Below are 27,525 nucleotides of genomic sequence, written 5' to 3'. Positions count from 1 at the left end.
ATTCATCACTGCTTTTCGTGCTCTCAGCAGACATCCTATCGCTCTGGGCAGCGAAAGAAGCATCAAGACCGTCATGCAGATAACAGAAGTAACAGCAGTAACATCATCATCCATCACATCACCAAACATCATCAAATCGATAGAAAATTAATCAATTCATAACTCATGACCTTGAGGGTATACAAGATCTGGTATATGCTAAAACCCAATTCAATCCACATCAGTCTCCCTGTATGCAACCCGTGTACTCTATGCAAGTGCCAGGTCCACAAGCCAAGAGTGTGATATCCAAACGCCTCGATACCATAATATCCAAATACGCAATAAATGCAGCGTGAGACAAATCAAGCCTTGGATTCCTTGTCGTGAATCACCAGCAAGCCAGCGTCGATGCCGGCCCTCGCGAACCGATCGCCGAGGACACCCACAGTGCGTTGGAACTCGCGCTCAACGCCAAGGTCGTCGACGAGGAGGTTGTCAAAGAATGGGTGAGCTCGTCCAACAACAACCAGATCTCCCACATTGAGTCTGGACTTGCCGACGACCTCGCGAGCCTGGGCGACGGCGCGGTCGGGAAGCTGGCGGATCGAGTCGACCGAGACCTCGACAAAGGTGACACGACCCTCAAGGGTGCCAGAGGCGTTCTTCTTAGCGGTGCTCAAAAGATCCATGTCGCTCGCAGAAGGGATTCCGACCACAGCCTTGCTAATGTCATTGCTGCTTGAAGGGGTACTGTCGGGGCTGTGCAGATCGGGGTCATCTTCGCTAAAGCCAAGGTGAACGACCGTGATGGACACATGAGGGTTGTGGGCAAGCTGGAGAACAAAGAGCAGAGCGGCGCGATCATCCTCGCCACCGATAAAGGGAACGAAAATGTGCTGGTGATGATCCACTGGGCTCTGGACCGCGGGGGAGTCATGGTTGCTGTGCACTGAGAGTCCGGTGAGAGCTCTGCGGGTAAGGGTCGGTCTCTTGGAGAGGCTGTTGTTGTCCAGGCTTCGGCTGATATAGACACCAGTGGTGCAGGTTGATCGTTCAAGAGCGCCCTGGACGTAGTCGATGTAGGTTCGGTTGAAGAAGCGGTCGTTGGGGTTGTCGTTCTCGGAGAGTGCGGCAGCAGAGTTCTCCTCAGCAAGACCACCGTACGTGCTCCATGGAATGAGCATAAAGTCGGACTTGGCCTCCTCTGCGCACTTAGCGAGAGTGTCAGCGTAAGCCGATGTGGGGATGATGGAGACCTGGCCAGCAACCGCAACACCGTTGAGACGCGAAAAGGTCTGGAAAGCCGAGAAGACGGCATCGCGAGAGGTAAATTCTGCAACCTCGGTAGACTGCATGACGGACGATGTACGGTCGGTAAGCTCCATGAGACGAATTCCTCGGACCTCGAGAGGGCGACGAGGCGGCTGCCGTGACTTGTCATCTGCAGATACGACAGCCGAACCTTCATCATCGGCTTCCTGGTGGGTAACGTTGGATGCCTTCCTAGAACCTCCGAGCAGAGAAACCAGGTTGAACAGGCCAGACAGAGCATCAAGGCGAAGGTGCAGAATAACCCGGTTAGTCTGCGACTTGTCCAAGGCCTCCTCCATCTTGTGCTCAGAAGCCTGGGCCTCGGTGGCGATGGGAGTTCCGTCCCAGTCAATCTCGCCGCGGCGCCACTTGTCCACCTTCTGACGGTACCACACAGGGTAGAGCCATCTGGTCAGGGGCGTAGTCGAGACGGTGGTTACCTATGCCGAGATTAGCAGCTGTCAATTCGTATAGGCGCATCCCTAACCAGTGCCATGACCACGAACATGGTGAATGTTCGGGGTGAGAGGATGCCTGCTTGGAGTCCGATGTTCTGGGCAAGTCAGTATTACGCTGGCAACTTGAACGGCCTCACTTACCAGGACGATCAGTTCGACGAGACCCTTGCAACTCATCAGCACACCGATGGTGAAACTCTCCCGCCAAAGACAATGACACCAACGCGCAGCCACAGAACCACCAACGATCTTGCCGAAAAAGGCGCAAAGAATAACAGCAATGACGTATCCCCAAGTCTTGCCATCGTTAAGCAGACCTAAGTTGGTGTTGAGGCCAGAAAGAGCAAAATAGAGAGGGAGGAGCAGTGATCCCACCAGATCCTCAATCTTCTCAGTCAGTTTAATGGCAAAACCACCATCGTGGGGACATATGACTCCAATGAGGAAAGCACCAAAAATGGCGTGAACACCAATAGCAGCTGATTGCCAGTTAGCAAGAGTACATGATCAACCAATCAAGAGCCTAGACTTACCAGTGAACCAAGACGACGCCAAGACCAGAAGCAGAGTCAAGGCCGTGATTCCCTGGGATGGGCCGTTCTGGATGCTGTCGGTTCGGCGCAAGACCCAAAGGAATGCAGGCCGGACTGCAAACACGAGGAAGAGGACCCATGCAACGGCAGTCAAAAAGACGTAGAGGGCTGTGAGGCCATTGGCGTTGTTGACAAGGGCAACGCTCAGGGCCAGCAGAACCCAGCCAGTAACATCATTGCCAATGCCAGCCGCCAACACTGTCACACCGACCGAAGTTCCAAGAAGCTGGAGCTCGGACAGGATACGACAGAGAACGGGAAAGGCAGTGATAGCCAGGGCAGTACCGATAAAGAGGGCGAAAGTGCCAAACTCCATATCCTCCTTGTGGCCCTCGTTGCCATACTCCTTGTACAGGCCCCAGGCCACAGCGACACCAAGACCGAATGGGATAATCATGCTGGCGAGGCCCACACTAAGAGCGACGCGCCAGTTTGTCTTGAACATTCGGGTATCGACTTCGAGGCCGACGAGGAAGAGGAAGAGCAGCAATCCAAGAGTAGCGACATTGGCCAAGACGGGCATCGACTCGGTGGGAAAGATGTTCTCCTTGAAGCCGGGAATGCGCATCATGACGGACGGACCCAGGACGATGCCGCCAATGACCTCTGCGATGACGCGAGGCTGGCCGAACTTGGAGAGGGGTAGTGGAGCAGGCGACAAAACACAATGATGATGATGGCCTGGATGATGAAGAGGGAGATGGGGTCCTTGGGATTGTAGTGAATGGGGTTGAGGCCCTCGATGATGCCGCCCTGAGGATGCGCGCTCGTAGCGGCCGCGGCGGCCGACGTCGTTGTGGCCGACATGACGGGCGAGAGCTATGGTACGCGACCGCGATTGCGAGTCGGCAGAGCACGAAGCTCACAGATGTATTGTATCGGAGAGGATTCGATGGTCCGGCGAGGTCGGATGCGAATGCGACGCGCGAAAACGTGGGCGGATTGTGGCGAGACGGGGGGACGCGGGGTAAAAGAAGGACAGGACTAATAATCCCAAGACAAGAAGGAAAAGATAAGGATATGGAGACAAGTTGAAGCGAGTCGGTGAGAATGAGTCGGGCACCGTTTGGTTTTAACCTTTTTGTTGAAGAATCCAAGTCGATCAAGGTAGGTAGGCAGCCAAGCTAGCGGGGGGTCATCTGCTAGGGACCCCTAAGACTCCATCCAGAGTGGTCCCTTCCAATGGATGGGATGGTCTAGACGCTTGGTCTCACGCTCCATTTCACGTGGAGCCGTTTATTCATTTTTCTTGCTTTTGACGTGCATTATTCTGTGATAAGCTTCAACAACAAAGCCCGTTGCGCCGGAGCTTGTGATACGGCGAGCGGGCGGGCGGCGACACCGTGTGTCGGCCTAGCTCCGCATTCCAGTTGGACAGACCCTTTTTTTTCGATCTTAGAGACCGGGGGAGGGTGCAAGGTTCAGCAAGCTGTCCGAGCGAGAGAGGGCAAGTCGTTTGCAGGGGTCGTCGTCTCAAGGGGCCATGTGGTGCTGTGCTTGTGCTCGGATGACGAACGCCCAGACGGGTGAGACATGCAAGGCCTGGACGGGCGTTGGACGCAGTCATCTCAGCCAAGGCTGGGAGGCACGTTGTGCCCTGCTCACCCTTGATCAGAGAGACACCACGGGATCAAATGAAGGCGACGTTTTGTGGAGTTGGGGCTTCCCCTCTCGGCACCTGGATGGTGACAGGTCACGGCGCAACGGGCGGCAGAGCGGTGACAATACCAAAGACCCTAACCCTGTTTGTTGTCTGTCTCTTTTTTCCAAGCTGAAAGGGGCTGAAAGAGATGTATCGTCAAAGAGAGGCAAAAGAGTCGCGCCCATCCTGCAAGAACTGAGCTGAGCATGCGATCCATCCAATATCTTACTCCCCGTTCATGTGTGGGCATGTGACCCCCTCGCCTCGCCTCGTCTCGCCTCAAAGGCAACCGTCGTCATTCTTGGAGGGGCCGCTAACGCGCTCACGCGCCGTTGCATCTGTTTCACCGCCCGCGTCGAGATCTCGGTCTAGTAGTTTCTTTTGCGGCGCTTGGGTCGGGTCGACTTGTTTTGACTCGGACGCGAAATGCGGGGGAAGAAGCTGGTGATGGTGTTGAAAAAGACTCCGTATTCGCCAATGGGTACATTACAAGCCTCTTGTTGGTCCAGACGCCGTCACATTGCCCATCCTTGTTCTGTGCCCCATCCACCAACCTGGTTCATCACTCCGCTCAGACGATGCATACGATTACACCGCATCTGCCCACGGACTTGATGTGCCGCGTCTCCCGCTCTGCTACCCTACCCCAAGAAAGAGAGGCTGGACTCAAGCCTCACTGGGCGGGGAGTTGGGGAACATGCACCAGCTCTGCCAGCCACGACAACTCCCCGTCGAATAAACTCCCCGACTTTCTGGTCCCCAACCCAATCTAGTGCTAATTTAGCATCGCGATCCCCCCCAGGTCCCCCCGTCGAGAGTAGTGGTGGTCGATGGTACTGTCTCACCGTGACATTCTCCAAGCGTACCATCTCTTCGGGCCCGACGGCTTAGAGTTTGGCAACATCGTGATTGGGGATCACCAGGGGTTGTCTTGTGTTTGTGTCTCGCAGCCTCTGTCACATCGCTTCGGACTTTATGTGAGTCGCCTCAAAGAGATGGTCAGCTCAAGTCGTGGCACTATCTCACTCGAACGACATTGCTCAAACTTTGTGCGATTGTCATGCTGGTAACCGTTGATTGGTCAATCAGAGAAGTCCGCTTTGAAGCTATTCTCACTTTCTTTGTCGGGGCGGGCCAGGTGATTCGCTCTCTGGCTCTTTGCTCTTTTCTCCCGTCACCATACTTTGCCAGTCCATGACTATTCGGCCATTACACGACGTTCCATCTAGATCTACAATCTACGTTTAGGGTCTCGAACAATTATGTCAGATTCATGTAACAGGTGGATCTGGCCACCAGGCACGTTGACCCGGAACGTTGGCCTGGAACTCGACTTTTGGGGCCAACTCAGCTCCAGACCATTGAGCGCCGCTCAGAGGCAGCCAAACAATGGATTATGAGGCCATACAGCACCTCTACATATTCGTTATATCCATTGGCTTTGGTGTGGTAAAATCAGGCTTGAATTCGCTAGCAAGCCAATCGATATCCTCTACCCTACCTGTCTGTACTACACACCACGGCCGAGACCATCCCCGAGATCTTCAAGGACCCTGAGCACAATGAGGCCATCCTCACTCGTACAACATTGACAGATGTCAACAAGATAAGCATCTTACGCGTCCCGTCACAGCAGCGGTCCGCATCTCAACAAGTGTGAGCCCGCACATGCACCTCCGCCTATTCCAGCGAAGCACATTAAGATGGACAAATGAGGCAATATTGGGGGTTTTCGTGGCCGGATATGACCGGTGCACAGTCGTGTATCGTCACGGCGTGGACTCCAATCACAGAGATAAGGTATAGGTAAGATGAACTACCACAGCGTTGCACCGTTCAACGACACGACAACCACGGCAGGAGACTGACTGCCGCTGAATTGGGATACAGCCACTTGCTTTCTAATCAAGGTAGCCAGCGCACCTCTCGGAAGGGAACCGAGTTCACGCGATGATGTTGAGCAACGCGACCACTGTGGTACTCTTGCAAGGCCGACGCTCTTGATCCAGCGACACGGCGTCGGGCCTCCGATAGAGATATCTTGAACAACTTTCGGGCCGTTGCGATATTAGGGGATAGATTGCGGAACGTCGTGGACGGCAAGGAGGTATCAACTCCTCCCAAGTCGGGCGAGCTTCCGTATTGTTCCATCTCGAGCTGGATTGTGAACCTGGAGACAAAGTACCGCAGGCAGTATCGCCATAACAATTCTTTTGCCTAGCTGGGACTACTTGTCTACAACACAAGGAAGTATGTCGAGAGTACCGGATTCCGGCATGCCCGGTAAGGCCATACCAAGCATCCATTAGATTGCTTTGCCATGCAGGGAGAATAGCCCAGAAAAAGAGGCTTCAAAAGGCACTTCAGCAGTATTCAGTGAACCAGGGGCGGGTTGATGAGTAAGGAATCGCTTGTTCAAGCAGATGCCGTGTTCAATGTTGAAGTTCTCATTGTTGGTCCTATATTGAGTAAATGGTCTTCATGACAAGCAGTACCAAAGGGATGAAACAGGAGTTCATGCACAGTCGACCGTCGCCGGAGCTTAAAGTCATAGACTCTGCAGAAGGGATTGCATGTCTTGGCCCCGCTGCTGGATCTGTTCATGCAGGACGTGCAGCTCTGCGAGATCATCTCATGAGCGATCCACACGTGCTATTCGGCGAGGCTGTTTTAGGAAATCCGCCGTGATGAGCCATCATGAACCATCGCAAATTAAACATCTAAAACAATCACAAACAGCATCAATTTCTTCTTATAGCCTGTCCGAATAAACTTAATCACCATCGCCATGTCAGATTCTCAAAACCATGCTCTCGTCTTTGGCGCGACCGGCCTCGTTGGCTGGGCTGTTGTCGACCAGCTCTTGTCGGGTTACCCTACGTCAACGACTTTCGCCAGCATCACGGGCGTGAGCAATCGACCTGTTGATGCATCTCGGACATTCTGGCCAGAAGAACCAGACACTAGACCAGAGCTTCAACTTGTTTCGGGTGTGAATCTACAGAGCGACGATGTTTTGGACCAGCTACGGAAAAAGGTCGCCGGCATTGAGAAAACGACGCACGTCTTTTACTTTGGTACGGGATCCCGTGTGAAGGACGGTCAACGACACAAGCTAATGACCTGTAGTCTTTGCGCCGTACAATGACGACTTCGAGAAGGAATGCCAGCTCAACTGCGACATGATGCGAAACCTCGCTTCTGCGCTGAACGCTCTGGCTCCTCATCTCAAGTCATTCGTCTACTCTGGCGGCACAAGAGTCTGTCATCACCGCACTCATATCGTCTCCTGCTAACTCGAGCAGGGCTACGGCATCTACATCCCGGATGGCATCTTTACGCCTCCTCTCGAGGAGTCCATGGCTGACAATCTGCCCGCCGACTACGCAAAGACCGTTGCTTACCCTTGGTTCCGCGAGATTCTGACCGAGGCGTCCAAAGGTCGGGGCTGGGCGTGGACAGAGGTCTGCCCTGATGCTGTCGTAGGCTTCAGTCCCATCGGATCCAACTATTCTCTGGCACTTCACTGGGCGCAGTATCTCTCCTTGTACGCCTTCAACCATGGCGTGCGCGACGTCGGTGATGCCAAGGAGATTCAGGTCCCATTCCCAGGGAACAATGAAGCCTACCACGCGCGCTTCACGCCTGTGGCTTCGCATATCCTCGGTCGCATCGCCGTCCACGCAGCCCTCAACCCTGAGTCCTGCGGATCCAGGATCATCAACATGCTCGACCGCACAAAGCCCACCACCTTTGCCGAGCTCTGGCCCTCGATCGCATCCTTCTTCGGCCTCATCGGCGTCGCACCCTCTGCAGACACCACCCCTCAGCCTCCTAGCGAGTATATCGAGACGCACAAGCACCTCTTCTCAGAAAACGGAAAGCCAAATGCGATCTCGGCAGGTGTCGGCGCGGGTAGTAAGCAGCTCGACAGCGTGGGATGGTGGTTGACGTTTGATCGGCAATTGAGCGCCGAGCGACTGCGACAGGTGGAATTCTTGGAGGAGGCAGAGCCGGTCCGAGGGTGGACCGAGGCGTTCGAGAGGTTTCGATCGGCAGGAATCATCTTTTAGGAGCGTCGTATGGAGTCAATCGAAGACAAGGTTGGCAAAAGCACTCAACATGCAGGAGCTTTGCATCATGAATTGAACGTTTCCGAGGCGTAAAGTCCCGTACCCTGGCTATGAGACTCCATCGTGCCGGCTGGGCGGCGGTGGAAAAGAAAAGAGGGCGACTTGCCTTGTTTAATAAAGAATGTGTTTGTCATAGTTTCGGCAGCACAGCCGGTCAGCGCCGCGATGCCGAAGGAACCCCGGGCTTAAGTTTTACCAGCGGCCGAAGGGGAATAGTCAGCGTGAACGCGGAGTGGGGAGGGCGGAATTGAAGGGGATAGCTCGGAGAGTTATAAGCCCCTGGGGCATTAGCTAATAGTACTAAGAAAGCCTTATAATTTTTATTAAACTAATTAAAAATTAATTTTAATTTTTAATATATTTTATTAATTTTATTTTATATTATTCAGTAAAAAATTTTTTTAAATAATAATAATTTTATTTATTATTTTATTATATTCCTCTTACTTTATCTTCTCTATATAGGGAAACCAGTTTTAAAATAAGTTCACTATAGATAAGCCCTGTTCTACCTATTGTCCTTATATTAATGTCTTTGTGCCTCGTTGACTTGTGGCATCTGAAAATGCTACAAGACCAACGACTCTTGATGCTAGCCCCGGAGCTCGATCGCTGCAGCTGCAGGATGTGATTCAAGAGGAGATCGAAGGCCTATGCCGCACCGATTCAGACGGTAATTCATTGGTGACTCGTTGCCAGGAACGAGAACAAGAATCAGTCTTCAACTGCTAAGAAATCATCATGTGATCATACGGATCGAAAGGCACAGCTTCCTGTCTCTCTTGTTCAGTGGCGGGCTGAACCTATATACCGGACAACAGTCACTCAGCAATGCCGGCCATTGAACGGATAGATAGTTTCTGCCACGTTAAGCCATGGTCACACATCGTCTGGGATTTGTCAGTTGCCAGCCGTACGGGTTTATGTATGCATGGCTGGGGCCAACGTGGAGGAAGACCAACAAGTAATGTCCGAAGGCTGGCATGACTAGGTTTATCATTAATGCCTTGCTTGTAGTTAGGCGTAAAATTATCTGTTACCACCACAACGCAAAGTGAAAACACACCGAATGTCGGTTGAGAAATTCAAATCTTACAGAGGTCAATTGCACTGGTGCGAGTTCATGTGATCGCGATGTCTGGTCTGATTGTGTGTCCACTTTCACAATCTGAAGGCCTAGAACTCGATAGTCCACTTGCGATTTGCTTAACGACGCCACGCCTTTAAAACCCCCCTGGGCGCCGAGGCTCTTGCCTTGGGAGCCCCTCAAGACGTTGTCTGCGCCACTCAACTGGGACCTGTCAGTGTTGCCAACGTTCCGCGGACGACTTCAAGGGAGGTTGAGAAGATTACCGTCACCGAGAGGGTCATTCGCAAGATCAAAATTATCATTATACCTATTGCTCGCGTTACCAAAACCTTGACTACCGTCAAGAAGGTTACAACCACTTAGACTGCTGCTGATCCTGACACGGATGTTGTGACCGAGACGGTTTATGGTTAGTGAAATCCTTAACGTGAAACAAATCAGTACTGGTAGCTTTCAACACAGACACAACGTGGGTCACGAGCCCTGTAGAGGTTATTGAAACGGCCTACTCGACGTTGACAACCTACAATAGTATCCCCAATGAGTGGATTGCACGCCCAAGGTCCGCTCGACCTCAACCAACGTGGTTAGGGTGACGGTTGATGGACTCAAACTCACGCCGTTTGCCGTGACAAAGTCACAATGGTCCACTGCCACTTCAACCATTACTTCGGTCAAGTATCCCGACTATGTTACCGAAATTGTCACCAAGAGAGTGCCTACCACCGAGACCAAATACACAAACCATGTGACCACAACAACCGTTGTTGAGAGCTGTATGTCTAGAGTCTCTTCAAAGATTGACGCCGGCTAACATGCTGCGAAGCCATCGAGGAGGTAACGCTGCCTGGCGCGCCGTCTTACGCTCCGGCTACGTGCCGGGCTGGGACACCGGCGAGGTTTGGTAGTTATAACACTGAGTGGAGTTGGCAGTGGGTTTGGGCCATGTGGTACTTGGGAGAACTCTGCGAACCCATAGATGAAGTTGCTTTTGGCTGCTTGTCCCAGCTGTGTATGGATCCAGACCAGGATCATTCTCTAGAAGGGTTTAATATCCAATCTGCACACCAACGTCTGCCATTAACTTTGCCAAGTCTGGAGTGTCACATTTGGTGTCCGCAGGGAACAAGCTGAAGTGGTCCAAATAGCTACGTTCAAGAGCCTCAAAGCGATGTGACTCCCCAGACATTGTTCAACGACGCCACGCGCTGTTCCAGAGCCCCTGGCTAGCGCCAATCACCCGCTTCTAGAAGGCTGTCAAGCCACGGCGCTGTATTGTCGCTTGTGTTACCCAATGTGCTGCATGCGATGGTGGTTTGTGGTGTTGGACGGGTTAGGTTCCGCGGTGAGAGGGCTTGTGTTTGGAGTGAGTGCTTCATGCGAAGAACCTTGATGTCTGTTTAAGCACCACGTAGCATATATGTAAGGCGGGCTAAGCATAAAATAAAGAGATAAAAAAAAAAAAAAGATTTAAAATAATAATAACTAATTAGTTATATAAAATATTATATAAAAGTATTTTTATATAGCAAAATATAATAATATAGCCTTTATAGCCTTAGACTTATAAGCCTTAGTATTAGTAATAATATAGCACTTTGCAGTTACGTCAGCATGCACCTGCCGCTCCTTCCGTCCTTTCCGCTCCAATTTGACCAACCTGGGGAAACCCCACAATTACCCGTCTTGGCTGCACCCCGAGCTGCACCCGGCCGAGTTTTTGTTACGAAATCGCCTCCCCGTGATGCCAATAGCAGATGAGCAAGACCTTGCGTTGTCCCTGTCTGGTTCTTTTTTGTTGCGGAGGAGGTGGTCCTCGGGATCTCGTCTTTTCTGTTTTCTCGGGAATGACAGTTTGACGATCTCCGCGGGGAGGAGGAAGATGAGGGGGGTTTATTAGATGGACGAGGAGCCCGGTTTGCGTCTGTTCTTTTGACTCACGACGTTTGCAGAGTGTTTTGTTAGTCACGACAAATTACGCATTTGTTAGAGCCGATTGAACAATTTGGCCAAGATTGACGTCACCATCTAGTTTCCCTCTCTCTTTGTTCTGCTCTGACTCCTGTCTCTCTCTGCTGCGACGGACGAACGGTTGGCAGCATCACCACCTGATTGTGTCGTCACCGACAGGCACAATCTCATCTACGATCTCGACAAGATCTCGCATCTTGGAATCACCTCATACCGTCAGACCACTCGCTGCCCCCCATGTCGCGCTGGGACCCTACGACGTGGAAGTTCGACATCGATCGGCTTCTGAATCGCTTCATTCCTCCGCCGCCGTGGCGTCACCTGCCCTACCCCGTCGCCTACTTTCTTGGCTACCGTCACAAGAAGCCTCGTGATATTGGCACCGTCGTCCCCGTGCTCTGGGCCTTTGTCGGTATCTTTTGCGCGCTCTCTATTATTGAGGTTGTGTCGGAGCGCATACCGTCGTTTAAGGAGAGGGGTGCGCCAATCATCGTCGGCTCCTTTGTATGTACTCGTCACTGATTAATGGATGATGTGGTACTGACTTGCTTCAGGGTGCGGGTGCTGTTCTCGAGTTTTATGCTATTGAGTCGCCTCTTGCACAGCCGCGAAACTTCTTCGCTGGCCAGCTCATCGCTGCGATCCTTGGTGTCGCTATCGGCAAGCTGTTCCTATTGAGCGATGACTTTGAGTCGATCCGTTGGGTGGGCGGCGCCATCTCTTGCGCGACCGTGACGGCTATCATGGCTTTGACAAAGACGATTCATCCTCCTGCTGGCGCGACCGCTCTTCTCGCTGTCGTCGACGATCGATTACTAGCGCTGGGATGGTTCTTCATTCCTGTCGTGTTGTTCAATTGCACCATCATGTTTGTTGTTGCGCTGCTCATCAACAACATCCAGCGCACATTCCCTTCATACTGGTGGACGCCCGAGGACCTCAGAGGAGTTCGGACAGAGGGTGAGAGAGCTAAGTCGCCGAGCGACATTGAGAGCAAGGGCGGCGTGGCGGAGGAGATGAGGACAGAGGATGGCAGCGACACGGAGAGGCACGAGAGGCATGACGGACAAGAGATCATCATCAAGCCGGGTGGTGTATTGGTGCTGCCGAGTCACATCTTTCTCATGCAAGAGGAGATCCAGCTGCTGGAGGAGATTAGCAATAGATTATAGACCATGTCTTGGATATAAGACGTCAACATAGAAAGCGTTGTTTTCCCTTCACCTTGAGTCATTGGTCATAGTCACAATTGTCACGGTCAAGGTTGAAGAGTTTGTCTACTGAGTGTGTATTACGATCAACTGTCTATCTCTATCGCTGCTCTTTTAAGTATCATCACTCACCTCTATTCATACAATCCACCGCTGGGGAAGGTTGTTGGGGCCTATTCACCCTGTGACGGCCCATTGCTTAGTTGACCATCTTGCGACGGGTTCTCTGAACCAGCTGCCCAGTAAGCGCCGACGCTGGCGAATAAGCACCTTGTTCTGGCTGGAGTACATACCTCTGTCTCTCTCGCCGAGGTCGCTTTGAAGGATAGTCTGGTTGGGGTTGCTCATCTGCAACTTCTGGCTGCTCTGTGGATACCGTTGCCGCTTGCGCCGACGGAGCTGGCCCCTAAGGCACATTCTGTTGTCGCGGTTTAAATGGATCCTGTCGGAATAGCCAACACCAAGCATCCATCGGAAAGTCCACCTCCTGCGCCTTCGGAAGATCCTCCGGTTGAGAGAAACACAGTTCCTCCGCCAGCTCCCGCAGATGCGGCGGGAGTAGCCTCAACATGGCATCTGCTTGATGTTGCTGCAAAGCCCGATCGTTCCATAGTAGCGACAACGATGCCTTAAATCCCAGTAGGGCCAGCTGCCACGGAGCCAGAGCTCTCAGGGTCCTTTGCAAATCCTCGGGGAATTCGAGGAAGGAGTGGGATTTTCCGCAGCTGTCCGGGAGGCGCAGAAACTGCATCAGGGTCTGCTGTCTGGAGAAATCGGTGGTGTTGCCATTGGGAGGAGGCATGGGGTTAGGTGGGACGTTGTTGCTGTTATGGTCGTTGTGAATTGTGCCGACTTTGATGAACAAGTAGTAGAAGTGCGTAGAGAGCAAGATAATGTTATGAGGGGATTGAGTGTTGCTGTGGATTGAGGAAGGAGAATGATAGAGAACAAGGACAAGAGGAAAGATTTATAGCAGTTGAAAAGTGAAGTGAGGCATCATGGAGAATGACCTGACAATAACTGAATTGGATTGTTGAAATGAGTAGGCTCTGAGCTGAGCGTGAACAATTGGGTCAACAATGGGAAGTAGAGATGGCACAATGAGCACTCGAGTGACAACCATTGAACTCGCCCGCTGCTGTTTCAGATCATTTGATCATGTATTCAGAACAAATAAACTGTCAGTTGTCCGTAAAACATCGAGTCAGGACGACGCAGTCGTCTTCTACCATTGGAAGCCGCGAGCACCGAAGGCACGTTGTGTAAGCTGTGCGCCTTCATTCTGCCAATGTTCTGAAGTAGCTATTGCTTGTAATGGAGAGCCGATGCTCTCGAAAAGCTATCCTGGCCTTGTTCGTTTATTTGGTCTATGGTCTTTTGTCAATCGAGCTGTGTCTGCTCTTGATCGTGTCAGGTTCCTCGGTCGTCGTCCTCGTCCCCTGCGGGGTCGTTATTATCCCAATGCGTGTTCTTGACATTTCGGTTAATAAATAGGCTTTGGTTAATGCTCTGGAGAGTTAGGTTAGTCGATTTGTATAGGGAAGTTGATGTGCGTGGGTATGCCCGTGGCGTCGTGGTGTTGACCTGACATGCCACGAACGAAGGCCGACTTAACAAATACCGACACACCAATTACAGGACACAAATACAAGGCCAATCACAGGAACGATTGATTCATTCAGGACTCAACAGTACCTGTAAAGTGGATTGAAATAGGTCTGCGCAAATCTCGACGGGATTGACGCTGGACATAGCTCAAGTCCGAAAGGCTAACACACTCAAACCAACAAAGACCAATGCAATATCGTCAATATCTTCGAAATAACACTTCGACCAACGAGTTACAGGAGAAAGATCTTGTCTCTTGGCCAGTTGAATGGTCTAAGTCCCCATTCCCCTGTTGTTACACCGTCGACCTCAATTTGCCTCAGGACGGCTTCAAGCCGGACTGGCTCGTCGCGATGCCTTCGTGATCCAACCACACAATTACCTTTTGGGAGTTCTTATGCACGTGGTAGCGAGTTAATTCTCAGCTGGCGATGGCTTTACTCGCTTTCTCTCAGAGACAGAGAGCCCAGTTGTTGCCGTTGTTGCGTCTTTGTTGCTGCTGCTGCTGGCACCCGAGGGGACACCAGCCACAGTGACAAAGAACACACTAGTCGATACATGATGGTGTTGAAATCGAAGTTTGTAAAGTAGTATTCGTTGTTGCAATGGTTTGGGGTGGTGGTTTGCTGGTGGCCAGAGGAACAGAAGGGGGATCAAGGCTTGATGGTTTGTCGAGGCCATCAGGGTCCGCAGGTCCGCAGTTAGAGGTCTATTGCCGGCGAAGAATGCGGCTTTAAATTCAAGAGATCCTGTATATTAACTTGAGTTGTTTCTTTGAGGCTATTTTCCGTTGTTTGTTTAATCTTGATGTTTCTTATTGCTCCTTCCACACATGCTCTGGGACTGGGAGGATCGTTGTGTGGCCAGCGACAGGACAACGCAGCCCCGACGATACCTGAATTAGAAAGAGCGCGATAAATTCGGTATGTCAAAACATTCCCGATGTAAAACGTGCGTCTCATATCTGCGTGGACCTCATCCTCACTAGACATGGTAATCTGGCGGCGATGGGTCTATGTCTCTTAATCACATTCAAGGACGACGTCGGTCGCAGGGGACGGACCTCACCTATTCGCCCCAGATAACTCACCTTCAAGCATAAATCCTGGTTGGAGATTGTTTCTAAGCTGTCGGACGATGTGAAAAAAAGAGTTGCGTGCGAGTGTTAGAGTGGCCCCGTCGACATAGCACTTGCAGATTGGATCACAGCGAAGTATCGCGACGCCAAATGTTCATATACGTCGCCGATTGGCCAAACAGTCGACGAAATACCGTAAATAAATTAGGTTGTACCACACGGTACGGCGAACTTCTACCGTTTGACTGGCAATGCCTTTCCTCTGGAGCATGTCGTGTTGTCTCTAATGAGATGCACCTGTTTTCCACGTTCGGCCTTTGGCAAAGGCTCTCTACAAGCACCATGGGCCGGAGCAAAGGACCAGAGAAATGATGGCAATCTTTTGGGACACTGCAGAAAACCATCTCGGCCAGGTTGGCCTCAGAGGTTCCGTGGCGACCCGTTAGAGATTACTTCGGGATAGTTCGAAGTCCATTACTCCTCAACAACCCAGATTGTGAGACAAAATCTTTGGCTTCGCTACTGTCGCCTGTAATTATCGGTGTATTGTGCAGGCGAAGCGACGTGCTACTGTGCCCCCCCCCCCCTGTACGAGTATGCTGAGAACGTCTCATAGCCGGCGAGAGCTTGTCAGACAACGGCGAGACCGGCGTGAGGCAAGACCAGTCGTTTCACTTTGCATCATAACAAACCACCAGAGGCACCTGACCAATAACCTTACACTACCACCTCAACTGGTTAACCCCTCAACCAAGGTACAGTACGGTTTAATTCCTTCGATGCCAACTGCTTCGTTACGCCTGGCATTTAGAGACTGCGAATACTATCTACTGCAACGTTGAACCATAGGTCCGACTGCTCTCCGTCGAGTGAGGTGAACCGAAAGTGCTGGGACGACGGGTAGCCGTCGAAATTGTCCATTATGTCTGTACTGATGAAGTCATATCTGATGGCAACACACGACAGAGAAATTCCGTTTCTCAATCAGCTAAACATAATTCACCACGTAAAAGCGCTTGCTCGTGCCGCAAGAAAGAGCGCGATGAAGCCCAGAATGGCGAAGAACCAGAGCGTTGGGACACTGGATATGGGCGTGGTGTTGATGACAGGACTCTGCACTTGCCCACTGAACACCATCTGAGTGAGTACCGTGATTTCCCTTCCGGGCTGCGAAGTCGGGGGGCATCGCTTTGACTGTCCCTCCATACGTGATGATCATGGCGCGTATAAAGGCGAGATCATCGTTGCAGGGAGGGCGTCAAGTGGTGACACCATCCATCCATTGCTCGAAGGGAGCCGAGCTCTCTGGTATTGGGACGTTCTATACACTGTAAAGCTCGCTACACCGAGAAGAATGACTCGAAAGGCTCCAGTACCTCCCAGAAGCTCTTCACCGTTCTTCTACAGGATTGGTCGAGGGAGATCAGAGACTCACTCGACCAGCAAGGAGCAGCCTACCGTCACCGGCTCAATATTGACACTTGCAAAACCCGCCTCCGCAAACTGTCAAATCACAGTTCAAGTAAGACTTAGACTACCAATGGCCTAGACATGTCTGATGTTTCAGGTCGAATTTGGTGCCCAGTCACACACTAGGCTAGATGTCGATGTGTCGCAACGTGTAATGAGACTCGCTGGCAGCATGATCGCAGGCTTAATGGGATGCGAAATGTGGGAGCGCCATTTCATCGTCTTCAATTGATTCAGGTCGCCAGCAGCGGCCTAGGATGTTTGCTACTTTGCGGGTGTGGTCATCACTTAACGGACATATCTTCACAGGCCAGGCTGGGACTAATTGTAGCGAAATGCGCAAGCACAAATTGGTATAATACTAACGCTAGCGATGCATGATAATATCCACATGATTAAACATTTAAGCCTTCTCAATGTCCCTGGGGGCGTTGGCCTCCTCCTCATCGTGCTCGTGAGCAAGCTTGTTCTCGAGAGCGTTGGGCTGGTTGGTGCCCTTGTACTCGGAAGCCTTGAGCATGTTCCACTTGTCCTCCTCAGAGTCAAGGTGGTGGAAGCAGAACCAGAAAGCGACACCTCCAACAAAGGCGATGCAGGCAACGATGGTGTAGTTCCAGACAAGGAGGGGATCAGCCGAGAGGGGAGTGAAGGCTTGGCCGATGGCAGCGGAAATGCAGCTCATGAACAGGTTCACGCTCATGACCAGGGACTTCATGTTCTCGGGCGCCTTGGAGTAGGCATACTCGTAAGATGTGACGTTGGTGAAGATCTCGGAGATACCAATCAGGATGTAGGGGAGACACTGGGCCCAGACGTTGATGGGGGCAGGGTCGCAGTCCTCGCCGTTGGCGTGGTCACCGCAAGGGCTCATCTTGTAGATGTAGTGCTGCATCACGGCAGAGGCAACCATGGACAGAGCGGAGATGATGAAACCAGTTGTCATACGCTTGATGGGAGTGAAGGCGAAACCAAGCTTGCGGAGACCGGGGTACAGCAGGTGGTCAATGAGGGGAATCATGATGACGATGGAGATGGGGTTCAGGTTCTGGATGACATCGTTGGGGACTCCGTGAAGCTGCATGGTGGCGGCCTGGGTGGTCAGGTTACCAGTCATTTGGTTGTAAGCGAGGAAGAAGACGGGCAGGAAGAGGAAGACCTTGCAGGCCATGAGACCTCGGCGGACTTCATCAACCCAGGCGTCATCGTAGGTCATCCAGGCGGGGCGCTCAGCAGCGGGAACGTTGGAGGGCTTGGCGAGGTCCCAGTTGAGCTTGAAGGGCTTGCACTGCTTCTGAACATACACAAACATGCGCATGAACTTGGACAGGACGGAGCCGGTGGGGGGAGACAGCTTGTAGTGCTTCTTGTTGATGGCCAGGACGATGGGAGCAGTCAGGAACAGGATGGTGGGGATGAAGAAGGCCAGCCAGAAGGAGTGGTACTTCTCAACGTAGACCATGCTGATCTGTCCAGCGACGGAACCAAAGTTGATGGCAAAGTAGAAGTAGAGGAAGATTCGGGTGTTTGTCACAGCGGGGTCGACAATGACGCGCTCGCCATTCTGAACCTCGATGCGCATCTTGTTGTCCTCATTCTGCTCAGCAAGCAGGGGGAGACGTTGGCCTTGAAGAATCCGGTACCGACGCAGAGAGTGAGGAGACCGATGATGAAGGCGGCGAAGGAAGAATCGGCCTTGACAATGACTCCGGGGGAAGAAGCAGCAACGAGGATGACGTGGGCGATGGTGGAGATACCGATGGCGAGGTGAAGAGTCCAGAAACGACCGATGCGGGCATCAGCAATCCAGGCACTGGATGTTGTTAGCAATTGTTGAGTTATGAGGGAGTGTAGGACTTACCCGACAAGAGGCATCAGATAGGCAAAGAACTGGTTGAACAGAGAGATACCCTGACCAGCCTGAGTTCCCATACCAAGGGCACCAGCCTGGCCATCGGGGTCAAGAGGAGCACCCGTGGTGGAACCCTCGGGCAGCTTCTGGGTGACAAAGTTGGTGTACAGCACCGAAGAGCCATAGTAGGAGAAACGCTCGCACAGCTCGACGAAAGCGATGGTGTACATGCTCCACTTGATCTTTCCAGAGACACGGCGCAGCGTGCGAAGCTCCTCCTCGGTGGGCAGCTCGTCGTCGGACGACGAGTCGACGGATTGCACCTCGCGGCGGACGTCCATGGAGCCCTTGGCTGGGATCTGGGGGATGCCGCGGGTCTCGGGGTCGACGAGACCTGACTGCGCGATGGCGTCGTTGTCGAGGTTGATGGTGGTTGTCATCTTGGGCAAGCTGGGCCTTGTTATTGGCAAGAGGCCGTTTGATGGAGTTGACAATGAGGAGGAATGGAGTTGTCGAGGGATGCCCTGAGGAGAGAAGGACCAAGAAGGGACGAGGAGAGCAGTCTTATAAGAGTCAATGGCTTCACCAATCCCCCCTACAGATCAATATCCGACAGCACGGCTTGGCCGTTGCCACCTTGAGTGAAGCATCCATGGGTCAGTAGCGCACGCAACCATCCTTGAGACATACTTTCGAGACGAGCACTCTTGCAGTACCAAGACGTCGGAGTCGACGACGAGTGCCACAAGAGGAAATGACCTTATCGACCAACCAAAGCGCATGCGACAAAAGTCCCAGCGTTTGGGATAAGGCCAACAACCACCGGGGGTCCTTCCCCTTTGCGGGGGACAGCCCGTCGTGGAGTGCGCAGGGGAGGGAGGGATCGGGCCTTTTTGGAGGGGGGCAAGGGTTTGTTACCCGACTTGGCAGGTGGAAAGTCGTCCGAGGGGTGTGGATGTCGATCGCTGCACCATGGCGGGAAGACCAGGGGATGGCGTTTGAGGCTCGGAAGGTGGAAAGCCGTATCTTGACTCTCGTGATATCTCATCTTGAGTCACCAAGCGCCGACCCGCGGAGGTGGTTTAGCATGGGGATTAAGCTTGTTTGTCAGGGGTTTGAGCCTCTGTGAGGATTTGCAACTTGCATTGATCTCCTTCTTCTTTCACACAAGTTTGTCGAGGGAGTGTAAAACTCTGAAAAATGATGGCGTGGCGCCAGAGATGCCGAGGTCTGCTTCCGGAAATAGACGTGCCGCCTCCCGGAGCAAGCCACCCTCGGCTCCGAAAAGGTAATGTTGACGCTCTGATTGGTGTCAGCCACCCGAGAGTGGATCGGGAGAGCCGGCGCTAGTGTGGCGATCGTCTCCGGGATGTGGCTTTGCACTCTGGAGGTTTGGTTGCAGTGTCTAGTTTTTTCACTGGCGTTTTGCGTGCTTTGCTGGAGGCGATCATAGCAGAAGAATGGTCTCCTGATGGTTACAGATCCGCGACGACGTGTGATGTGGCTTTTCTTAGGTGTCAATGGCTTGGCCGATCAGTCTGAAAGTTGGCCATGGTGGCTAACAATCGTGTGTTTTACTCCCTCACTGCACTTTTGTTTGGAGTTGGCAATAGTCTAGAGTTTGGCGTCACTCTTCTCAAACCACCTTTCCATCAGTCTAGCCTCAGCGTCTCTCTACTCAGTGTAGTCAGTCCATATCGCACGTCCAGACGCGCAGCACACGGCTCATGCACCCAAATAGCGTGATATCCCAGCACGTCATATAGCCTGTGGGGGAGAACTTTTGCCGCCTTGGTGTTCTCATGTAACCGTAACCTTCCTAATCGGGTCTGGGGGGCGGCCGTCGGGAATAGGAGCTTGGCGATAGGCCCGTCGCGATTGGGAGAGATGCTAAGAGAGATTCTCAGTGCTGACAAAGGTTTGGACGTGATTCTTGGCAAAAAAGAGGTAGAGAGGTAAAGGGATTTGTCTTGTCGATGCATCGTTTGCCTTGTGAAATCACCTTTACTCCGTTATCTGTAGATGGTTGCATCCACTCGTTGATGAGACCCATTTCTCCCCAGTCTCCACCGAATAAACCACAAAATCACCAGATCCCACATGGACCAACATCAAAGCTCTGGGTTACAAACTTACCCATTCTATTTTGCCTCCTGAAATTGAACCCTCTTTTCTTCAACTTCCTCTTTTGGACCTGGGGAAAGTTCGTAAGGTTCAAGCCAGATTGCCGCTGTCGTGTGCCCGACGACAACCGACTCAAAGCCCATGATTCTCCGCGTTTATCCATGTTCTTTTGTAAAACGGTTTCAGCTTCCCTATTCGAACAGCGCGTTTATCAGGGCCAATTACGCGCGTGACGCCCAGACCTTCCATTCCACCCCAGGGGAGGGAACTTTTGACAGGCGGCTTTCCTTTCGACGGGTGGCCCCACGGACTTTTGAAGCCAAGCCAAGGCCTTGTCCCCCATCATGTAACCTTGCAGTGACCACCACCCCCCCCCCGGCACTAACACCAAAAAAATCCGGGTTTTTGGAGGACCCTTTGTTTAGCGCGCGTATTGCTGCTTCAGGCCTCATCTCGAGTCTCTCACTGTGGAGAGCTTCTCGCGTGGCAAGTAGGTAATGGAAACTCTTCCCCAGATTTACCATTGGCCTTTGTACTCAATCTCGCAAGATTCACCCGCGATATCGTCATTGAAACCCAGTAAATCTTGAGTAATTCTAGATGAAAAAAAGCACCTGCTTTTTCGCTGACCGGCAGAGCGGCACATCCGCAGAGCCGCACGCCGCGCCGATTCGCTAGTTCCTGATAGGGCGTTCTACGGCGCTGTTAGGTTCTCTTGGCTTGGGGATGTTGTTCTTGGCTTGGCTCTGCAAATGGGCAGGTCGTTCGGAGTCCGGCATGGTTCTGATTAGCAATGTTCAAGTCATCCTTGAACTACTGTTTTGGAGCTTCCTTTAGCACCCCTCAATAGACAAGAGGCTCATGATTGCTTCACCAAAGAGGAAGGTCTGGCTGTGATTCTTACCGCAGGAAGGATTCATGGGCTAGACGAGGAATTACGCTATACCAAAGTGTTATCACGATCTAACACATCTCGGCTTGAACACTTCATAACTCCGTGTCTTTCCCCCCTCTCTCACACAAGCGAGCCCATCAATTTCCAGACATAACCAACCTCGCTCTCGCATTTTTGCGAGGGGGAAAATCACATGGTAGCATTCGGTTCCCTACCCTTCAGGGTTTCTGCAACGATGGACTGGGCTTTCAACCCCATGTCCTCTCCCCTCGTTTAATGTGGGCCAAAGCACCACACCACCTCAATTTTCTTAACCCGATTGCACGGTCAGACCCGTTGAATAAACAATATCTTTACCTAATCCAGAGAGATTGAGTTGGGTACAGAGTTGCAGGCCAACGGTGCGGCCGCTTTGCCACTCTAGCTAAATCGAGATTGAGTACTAAGGAGTGCGTTGGCGTGGGATCATGTGCTGGCGAGTAGCAGCTGCAGGTGATAGAATCGCTATCAAGGCTCTAGAACGTGGGATCGACGGTCCAAGACCGTTTTGATCGGGTTGTTGGTGGTGTTGGCAACCCTCCATGTTTGCCTTCTTGTGTGCTTCCTCGGATTCTTCCCGCCTTCTTCCGCATGCATATCTTATCCAATGAAATGGATTCTAGACGGGTGATCTGAAGAGATCTGCATGAAGCATGCTGCAGTCCCTTGCCACTTGACCTTTCTCCCTTCTGCTGTGGGTTCTGAAGTTGTCGCCTGTTATCTTGGAGGCAACATCACAAGGAAGGCTCATATCTGATAGCAGGATCCCTTGGGATCCCATCTCGGCTAAATGGAAAGACTGTTCTGAATTCTGTCGAAGCGTTCGACTTAGCTGTGACACTCTCACGTGGCAATTGCCGAAGAACCTTCTTTGAGTCTTCCTTTTCAGCTTTAACACAGCTGCTGGGTCTCAATATGCTCTCATCCTGGCAAACAAACGTTCAATAGATAGTGGGATGTCTCTTCAGCATTCAAAAACACATGCCCATGTGCTTCTTGCAGTCACGTTACGAAAAAGAAAGAAAAAAGTGAAGTTTGAGCTGAGAATAGGGGCACTCCCGGGTAGCTGACGGGTGGACGTCGCCATTCACCTCCTCGACTCATTCAGCAAAAAAGCTACTTTTATTATTCTGAGGAATCGCTGGAATTATTGTGAAGTAGTCAGATTACAAAGTGAACTAGTCAACTACAAGGAGTATTCAGTTACTAGGTGGTCTTGGTGATGGTACATTGTCGCTTCTCCGAAAGCGGCGTTACCCAGCGCCGACGAATCGTTGACTATGACTACGACCACCCAGGTACAGACCAGGAAATTTACGTCCCGGGGTTTCCAATACTCTGTGGATCCTGCCGTAGGGCTGTTGGGTCGTTTCTCTCTTGTCTAAGCTATCATCTGCTGCTCTGCAAAAGCGGCAGTATGGGGCCATTACCAAGAGTTAAACTAGGGAAAGACACCCGAAAATAACTTGCATGGCCTCCACTTCGTTCGGGATTAAATTACGGAAATATTCTATCTATTTCAAGACTAGGTATAGGCCAGGGGTGTGGGGGGCAGAAGAATGCCAGAGTGAGTCATCCGTTTGCTGAGAACAGATGGCATGGTCCATGGCCCAGGCAAGCCCGTCAACGCAGAATTTTGTTATTCTTGCTTGAATATTTCGTATTTACATCTCTGTAGATACTTATTTTTCTCCATGGTGTATAAAAGCTTTTCAAAAACCTATTCTCAACTCGGTTGTCACCGAGGACTCGAGGAGGATCCAAGAAGGGTGGGAACACTCTCCTTGGTTTCATTGCGGAGCAGAGATTTATTGAGATGCAGGTGATGAATCCATGCTGTATTAAATTCCTGATGTTTTGTACAAGTTCTTGGTTCAAATAGTCTGGCTTGGTTAGTATGCTTGGCGGTTGTCTTGGTCAAAGGTAGGTTGGCCAAGCAGCACAAATCAACCAGAACAGCCAAATGCCAAGGCCCTAGCCAAGACACATTACCGGCATTCAACTATTGATATATATATACATGATATCAGCTCACTCTACTTGACTTGAATAACCTTAATAGCTATGGCTTCTGAATCTCATATCCCCTCTGTGCCCCCGCTATGGACCCTTAAAGGCGATATCTACGCCTTTTTATGCTGGATCTCGGCATTATAGGATGAGAATAAGCTCCCCTCGTTGGCATACTCACCCCTCGAGGGCCAATCCGCCTATGCTTCGCTAGAATCTGGTAGGCACGTCGGCAGCGTCAGCATAGTCTAGTTCATCCGGTATATAGACTTACCCGTGGGTCGGTACGATGAGATGATTCTCGCGCCGGGGGGGTTCGAGTATCTGGCCCTGCCATAATCTCCTTACATGTTAATTAGGCTCTGAAAAAAGCAATTTCCTAAATCAACAAGTCATGCGGCTGGGTGTTCCAGTGCATCGTCAGCCTTTCAAGTCAAGCAGCCCTTCAAAGCGGCAAACAGCGAAACCCAATGCGATTTCAAAATAAAATCATTTAGTCATGTCTTGAATAGTATTTCATTGCTTTGCCTATATTTCAGGAGAAGGCTATACGCTCACGTTGGTGATGTTTTCCCAATTATCACCACCGTACAACGCCTGTTTTACCTTCATTTGGCAGGTCTGCTTCCTTTTCTCCATTGAAATCACAGACCATCCTTTGGAGGGCTCTCTAATGTAAACTCACTGCCGAGATCTCTTTTTGTGGTTCTCGCTAACGACTCCACGTTCCACACACGCACGATCCTTCTTGTGCCCCCTTCTGATGTTGCCACTGCCGACGACATTCCTGTGGGTGACGCAGACCCACGAGATGAGGATGTCTCTTCAAACCATCGAAAGGTAAGTAATAGGCTTGAGTATTGGGTTGCTGGTCTACTGCGGTCTCATCAAAGTTGTCAGAGCTGGATCGGCCTCCTAGGGTCCTATGGTGACTCACTATAGGTGCTTGGCGTGCAACCGGAGGGCCAAGGCCGTTGAATCCATCATGAGCTCATTTATATTCTGATCTCGGTGTTATTAAGTATTGCTTGATACTGTCATCTTGTCCGCGTTTCCATTTCGTAATTCTACCGCCCGTTTGATGACAACCTGAAAGCTAATTGAGGTCTTTCGGCGACTTCGCATAGTAGCCGATTTAATCAGACTGGTAGATTAATAATTACGAGATAGTATGGTTCCTAATTATAAATGAATATCTTGTTGATAACTTCGCTTTTGACTTCATCGACTTGGGTAGAGTCTCGCGCACAGGAGCGAATAATACAACTTTCGGAACAGTGATAGCATCAAAACCGAATATAAAATAACATAACCTATAGTTCGTTGCATGTGTGTCTGGAAACTCGGACCGTATCTCCGCTCTCGCTTGCCTTGGCAATCTGTCAAGTTTGAGGCTGCACACCTTCATCGTACACCCCCAATTCTCACACCTCTAGATAATGCCTCAACAGATATCTTGCCGCCAGAAATCGCCTTGGCAGGTCTTGTGCTCCAATACGAACCACTCGGTGGTCGCATCGGCAGATTTGGATCGAGCGAAGGGCCGACTGCATGGCGTTGTCTGTCGGTAGATGCTAACGAACTGACAGGGGTGGTCATCGGCCCTGCAGACCGATCGAGGCAGTCTGCCACACCCCGATGGCGCAGGTGCTCTGCCAAGCCCCTTGCGTGGCGTGGTTCGGCCCTCGCCTTTAGCGTCGGTCTGTATTGCGCCGATGGAACATGATGCCACAGGTAAAACCACCGACGGGAGATATCTTGTATTGAGCCTGAAGTCGGTCGGCTCGGGCGCAAACACACCGCCGCGAACGAGTCAAAACAATGTATCAGATATTATCTGTGTATCAGACGTTATTGAAACGGTAATCGTAGAATGGTAACATTAAATATGGCCTACTGTCTAGTCTAGGTAGTCAAAGCAGTCCCGTTCTAACCTACTTTTGTCTTTCCCAAGTCATAATCTATAAAAAACAAGAACAGAATACGTTGCGCGATCAAGCCAAGTGGCGATCGAACCAGGTCGTGATGGAGTCAAGATGCAATCAAGCCAAGTCGTGTTGGGCCCTCTCCTTTCGCATTTGCATGCCCTGATCAGACCATGGAAAGTGAAACATGGGGACGCGGAAGAAGGAGTTGCTAGAACAAGGTTAGCAAGGATCTTTAACGGCTTTACATGGGTGTACAAACCTGCTGTCCTGCATGCCGGCCAGTGCGTTGTACCATGCGAGGAACGAGGCTAGCAGACCGAAGAAACCGGCGGCTTGCTGGAGCCCGCTTCTGGCTGACTCGTTGCCCAGGTCGCTGGCGTAGCTTTCGCATGCGAGGAGGAGGAAGGTCATGTCGACGGCGAAGAATAGGAGGAAGAAGGCGGCGCTCGACTTCAGTGTGCAGATCAGGAGCATCGTGGAAAAGATCCACCAGGCGGTGAGGAAGAAGCCCATTACCGATCCCGTGTCGCCCTCGTAGGGGCCATCCGCACCGAGGGTGTTCCATGTAGGCGTGAGGAGGATGCCATAGGCGATCCAGAAGCCACCGTAGGAGGAGAGAGCTGTAGCGCCAAAGGTGTTGCCGACGGCCATTTCCCTAGGCGAATGAGTTAAATGCTATAATACACGGGCGCTGTCGTGAAATGCATACCACATGCCAGCAAGTAGCTGGACCAAACCGCCATAGCCAAAGGCGAGGGGAACGGCGATGTTGGGCTTAGTTTCGCCGCGAACGTGCATGTTGACGCACGAAAGAACAAAAGTGGTGACGGCAAAGGCCGAGAGGCCTAGCGGCGATGGGTTGGCGAACCGTCGAGGTTCAGAGGTGACGATGCGGAATGTCTGGGTGGTGGCCATTTCCGGACGATTATCTTGGACGAAGTGGTGATGATCAAGTGTCTTGTCCGAGTCGTTATTGGGGTCAAAGATTTGGCCGGTCATTTTGCACCGATGAAGGATTTATCGCACAGAAAGGATTTATCGCATAAGAAGGATGTGTTTTAAAGCGATGGAAGACGATTGAAGATTGGATTGAACCTCGATGCATCGCCATCTTGAATACTTATACTATCTCTACTTGTCTACGTCGACGTCGTGAGATCATGAGATGGTCTGACGGTGGACGGATCGGGCCTCAGAATAGATAATGAGCCGGGTCAGAGTCGGGTGACATGGCGGAGAGACAAATCCGGGCCGTGAGAGATTGACTTTTTAAGGACTGGCCCAAGCAGAATGGAGAACGGGGTGTTTATTGAAGAGGCCTTTCTAGAACAAAGCGGCGCCTCCAGAGACAGGGGCTAAGGGGGCAGGCTTACGGGGCCCGCGGGTTCTTCGCTGGGATATCCCCGACAGCGACTGCGGCATTGAGAGGAGATTCTCATCAAAAGGATGGAGTGAAAAGATGGAATCCTTCATGTAGAAGTCATCGCTTAATTCAAGCATATTAACCTTATCTCGACCTGTTTTTTCCCATTCATCCCAACCTGCATTCCTGCTGCATTTCCTGCTGCAATCCCACTGTTTATTTTTAAACACATCGTAAACAGAAGCAAAGTTTCCCAGGTGGCGCTATCAAAATCAGGCTAATCAACACCGATCGGTCGTTTTTTTTTCAGCCGCGTGATGGCCAAGCTAGCGCAGGGGCTATGTTACAGTGTACTTTAGGCGGCCGAGGGACTCCGTCAGAGGCTTCGGCAGTTTCCTTGGTGTGGGATGCTTTCGATTGTCGCCAAGATTTGGTTTCAACTGCTTCGATATTGACATGGCGTGAAGGGATTGCGAGTTTATGCTCGGTGACGGACTTGGCAACATTCTCACTCACAAAAAAGAAGGGAGCCGTCATTTTTAACTCACGAGCCCGTCGTCATCCTGGATTTGCGACCGCTATATCGCGGAGTTTGACGGCCGACTTGTACTTTCAGCCTCATCGCACCTCGCACCTCGTGTCGATGATCGCCCCTTGATACCTACTGATACTGTCAAGTAAGCACTAATTTCTTATCAGCGCAGAACAATATCCACGATCTTTCAGGAGTATTTGCAGATCCAATTCTCGATTCAATTTACAGCGATCTT

The 27,525-nt window shown here is 51.5% G+C and overlaps 6 protein-coding genes across 6 annotated transcripts; 2 read left to right on the top strand and 4 right to left on the bottom strand.

Moving 5' to 3' along the window:
- Window positions 1–344: 344 nt before the first annotated feature.
- On the bottom strand, window positions 345–3,151 carry MRS44_004214 (uncharacterized protein; the record flags this gene model as incomplete). The annotated part of the gene is made up of 5 exons (XM_065622107.1): window positions 345–1,733; window positions 1,781–1,846; window positions 1,893–2,230; window positions 2,285–2,966; window positions 3,011–3,151. The coding sequence occupies 5 exons, from the start codon at window positions 3,149–3,151 to the stop codon at window positions 345–347; spliced, it is 2,616 nt and encodes an 871-aa protein (XP_065478179.1).
- Window positions 3,152–6,774: 3,623 nt separating this feature from the next.
- On the top strand, window positions 6,775–8,059 carry MRS44_004213 (uncharacterized protein; the record flags this gene model as incomplete). The annotated part of the gene is made up of 3 exons (XM_046277695.2): window positions 6,775–7,063; window positions 7,116–7,246; window positions 7,292–8,059. The coding sequence occupies 3 exons, from the start codon at window positions 6,775–6,777 to the stop codon at window positions 8,057–8,059; spliced, it is 1,188 nt and encodes a 395-aa protein (XP_046125677.2).
- A 3,358-nt stretch (window positions 8,060–11,417) lies between these two features.
- On the top strand, window positions 11,418–12,352 carry MRS44_004212 (uncharacterized protein; the record flags this gene model as incomplete). Its single annotated transcript, XM_046277694.2, has 2 exons — window positions 11,418–11,684; window positions 11,735–12,352. The coding sequence occupies 2 exons, from the start codon at window positions 11,418–11,420 to the stop codon at window positions 12,350–12,352; spliced, it is 885 nt and encodes a 294-aa protein (XP_046125676.1).
- A 216-nt stretch (window positions 12,353–12,568) lies between these two features.
- On the bottom strand, window positions 12,569–13,193 carry MRS44_004211 (uncharacterized protein; the record flags this gene model as incomplete). Its single annotated transcript, XM_065622106.1, has 2 exons — window positions 12,569–12,797; window positions 12,853–13,193. 2 exons carry the CDS (start codon window positions 13,191–13,193, stop codon window positions 12,569–12,571), a joined length of 570 nt encoding a protein of 189 aa, XP_065478178.1.
- Window positions 13,194–16,950: 3,757 nt separating this feature from the next.
- MRS44_004210 (uncharacterized protein) lies at window positions 16,951–18,836 on the bottom strand (the record flags this gene model as incomplete). The annotated part of the gene is made up of 3 exons (XM_065622105.1): window positions 16,951–18,141; window positions 18,192–18,357; window positions 18,406–18,836. The coding sequence occupies 3 exons, from the start codon at window positions 18,834–18,836 to the stop codon at window positions 16,951–16,953; spliced, it is 1,788 nt and encodes a 595-aa protein (XP_065478177.1).
- Window positions 18,837–25,506: 6,670 nt separating this feature from the next.
- On the bottom strand, window positions 25,507–26,391 carry MRS44_004209 (uncharacterized protein; the record flags this gene model as incomplete). Its single annotated transcript, XM_046277693.2, has 3 exons — window positions 25,507–25,600; window positions 25,652–26,047; window positions 26,102–26,391. 3 exons carry the CDS (start codon window positions 26,389–26,391, stop codon window positions 25,507–25,509), a joined length of 780 nt encoding a protein of 259 aa, XP_046125674.1.
- Between the last annotated feature and the right edge of the window lie 1,134 nt (window positions 26,392–27,525).

Source organism: Fusarium solani, assembly GCF_023522795.1.
Source record: "Fusarium solani strain SB1 chromosome Unknown bctg00000002, whole genome shotgun sequence".
Taxonomy (NCBI): domain Eukaryota; kingdom Fungi; phylum Ascomycota; class Sordariomycetes; order Hypocreales; family Nectriaceae; genus Fusarium; species Fusarium solani.
This window is presented reverse-complemented; position numbering and strand designations above follow the sequence as displayed.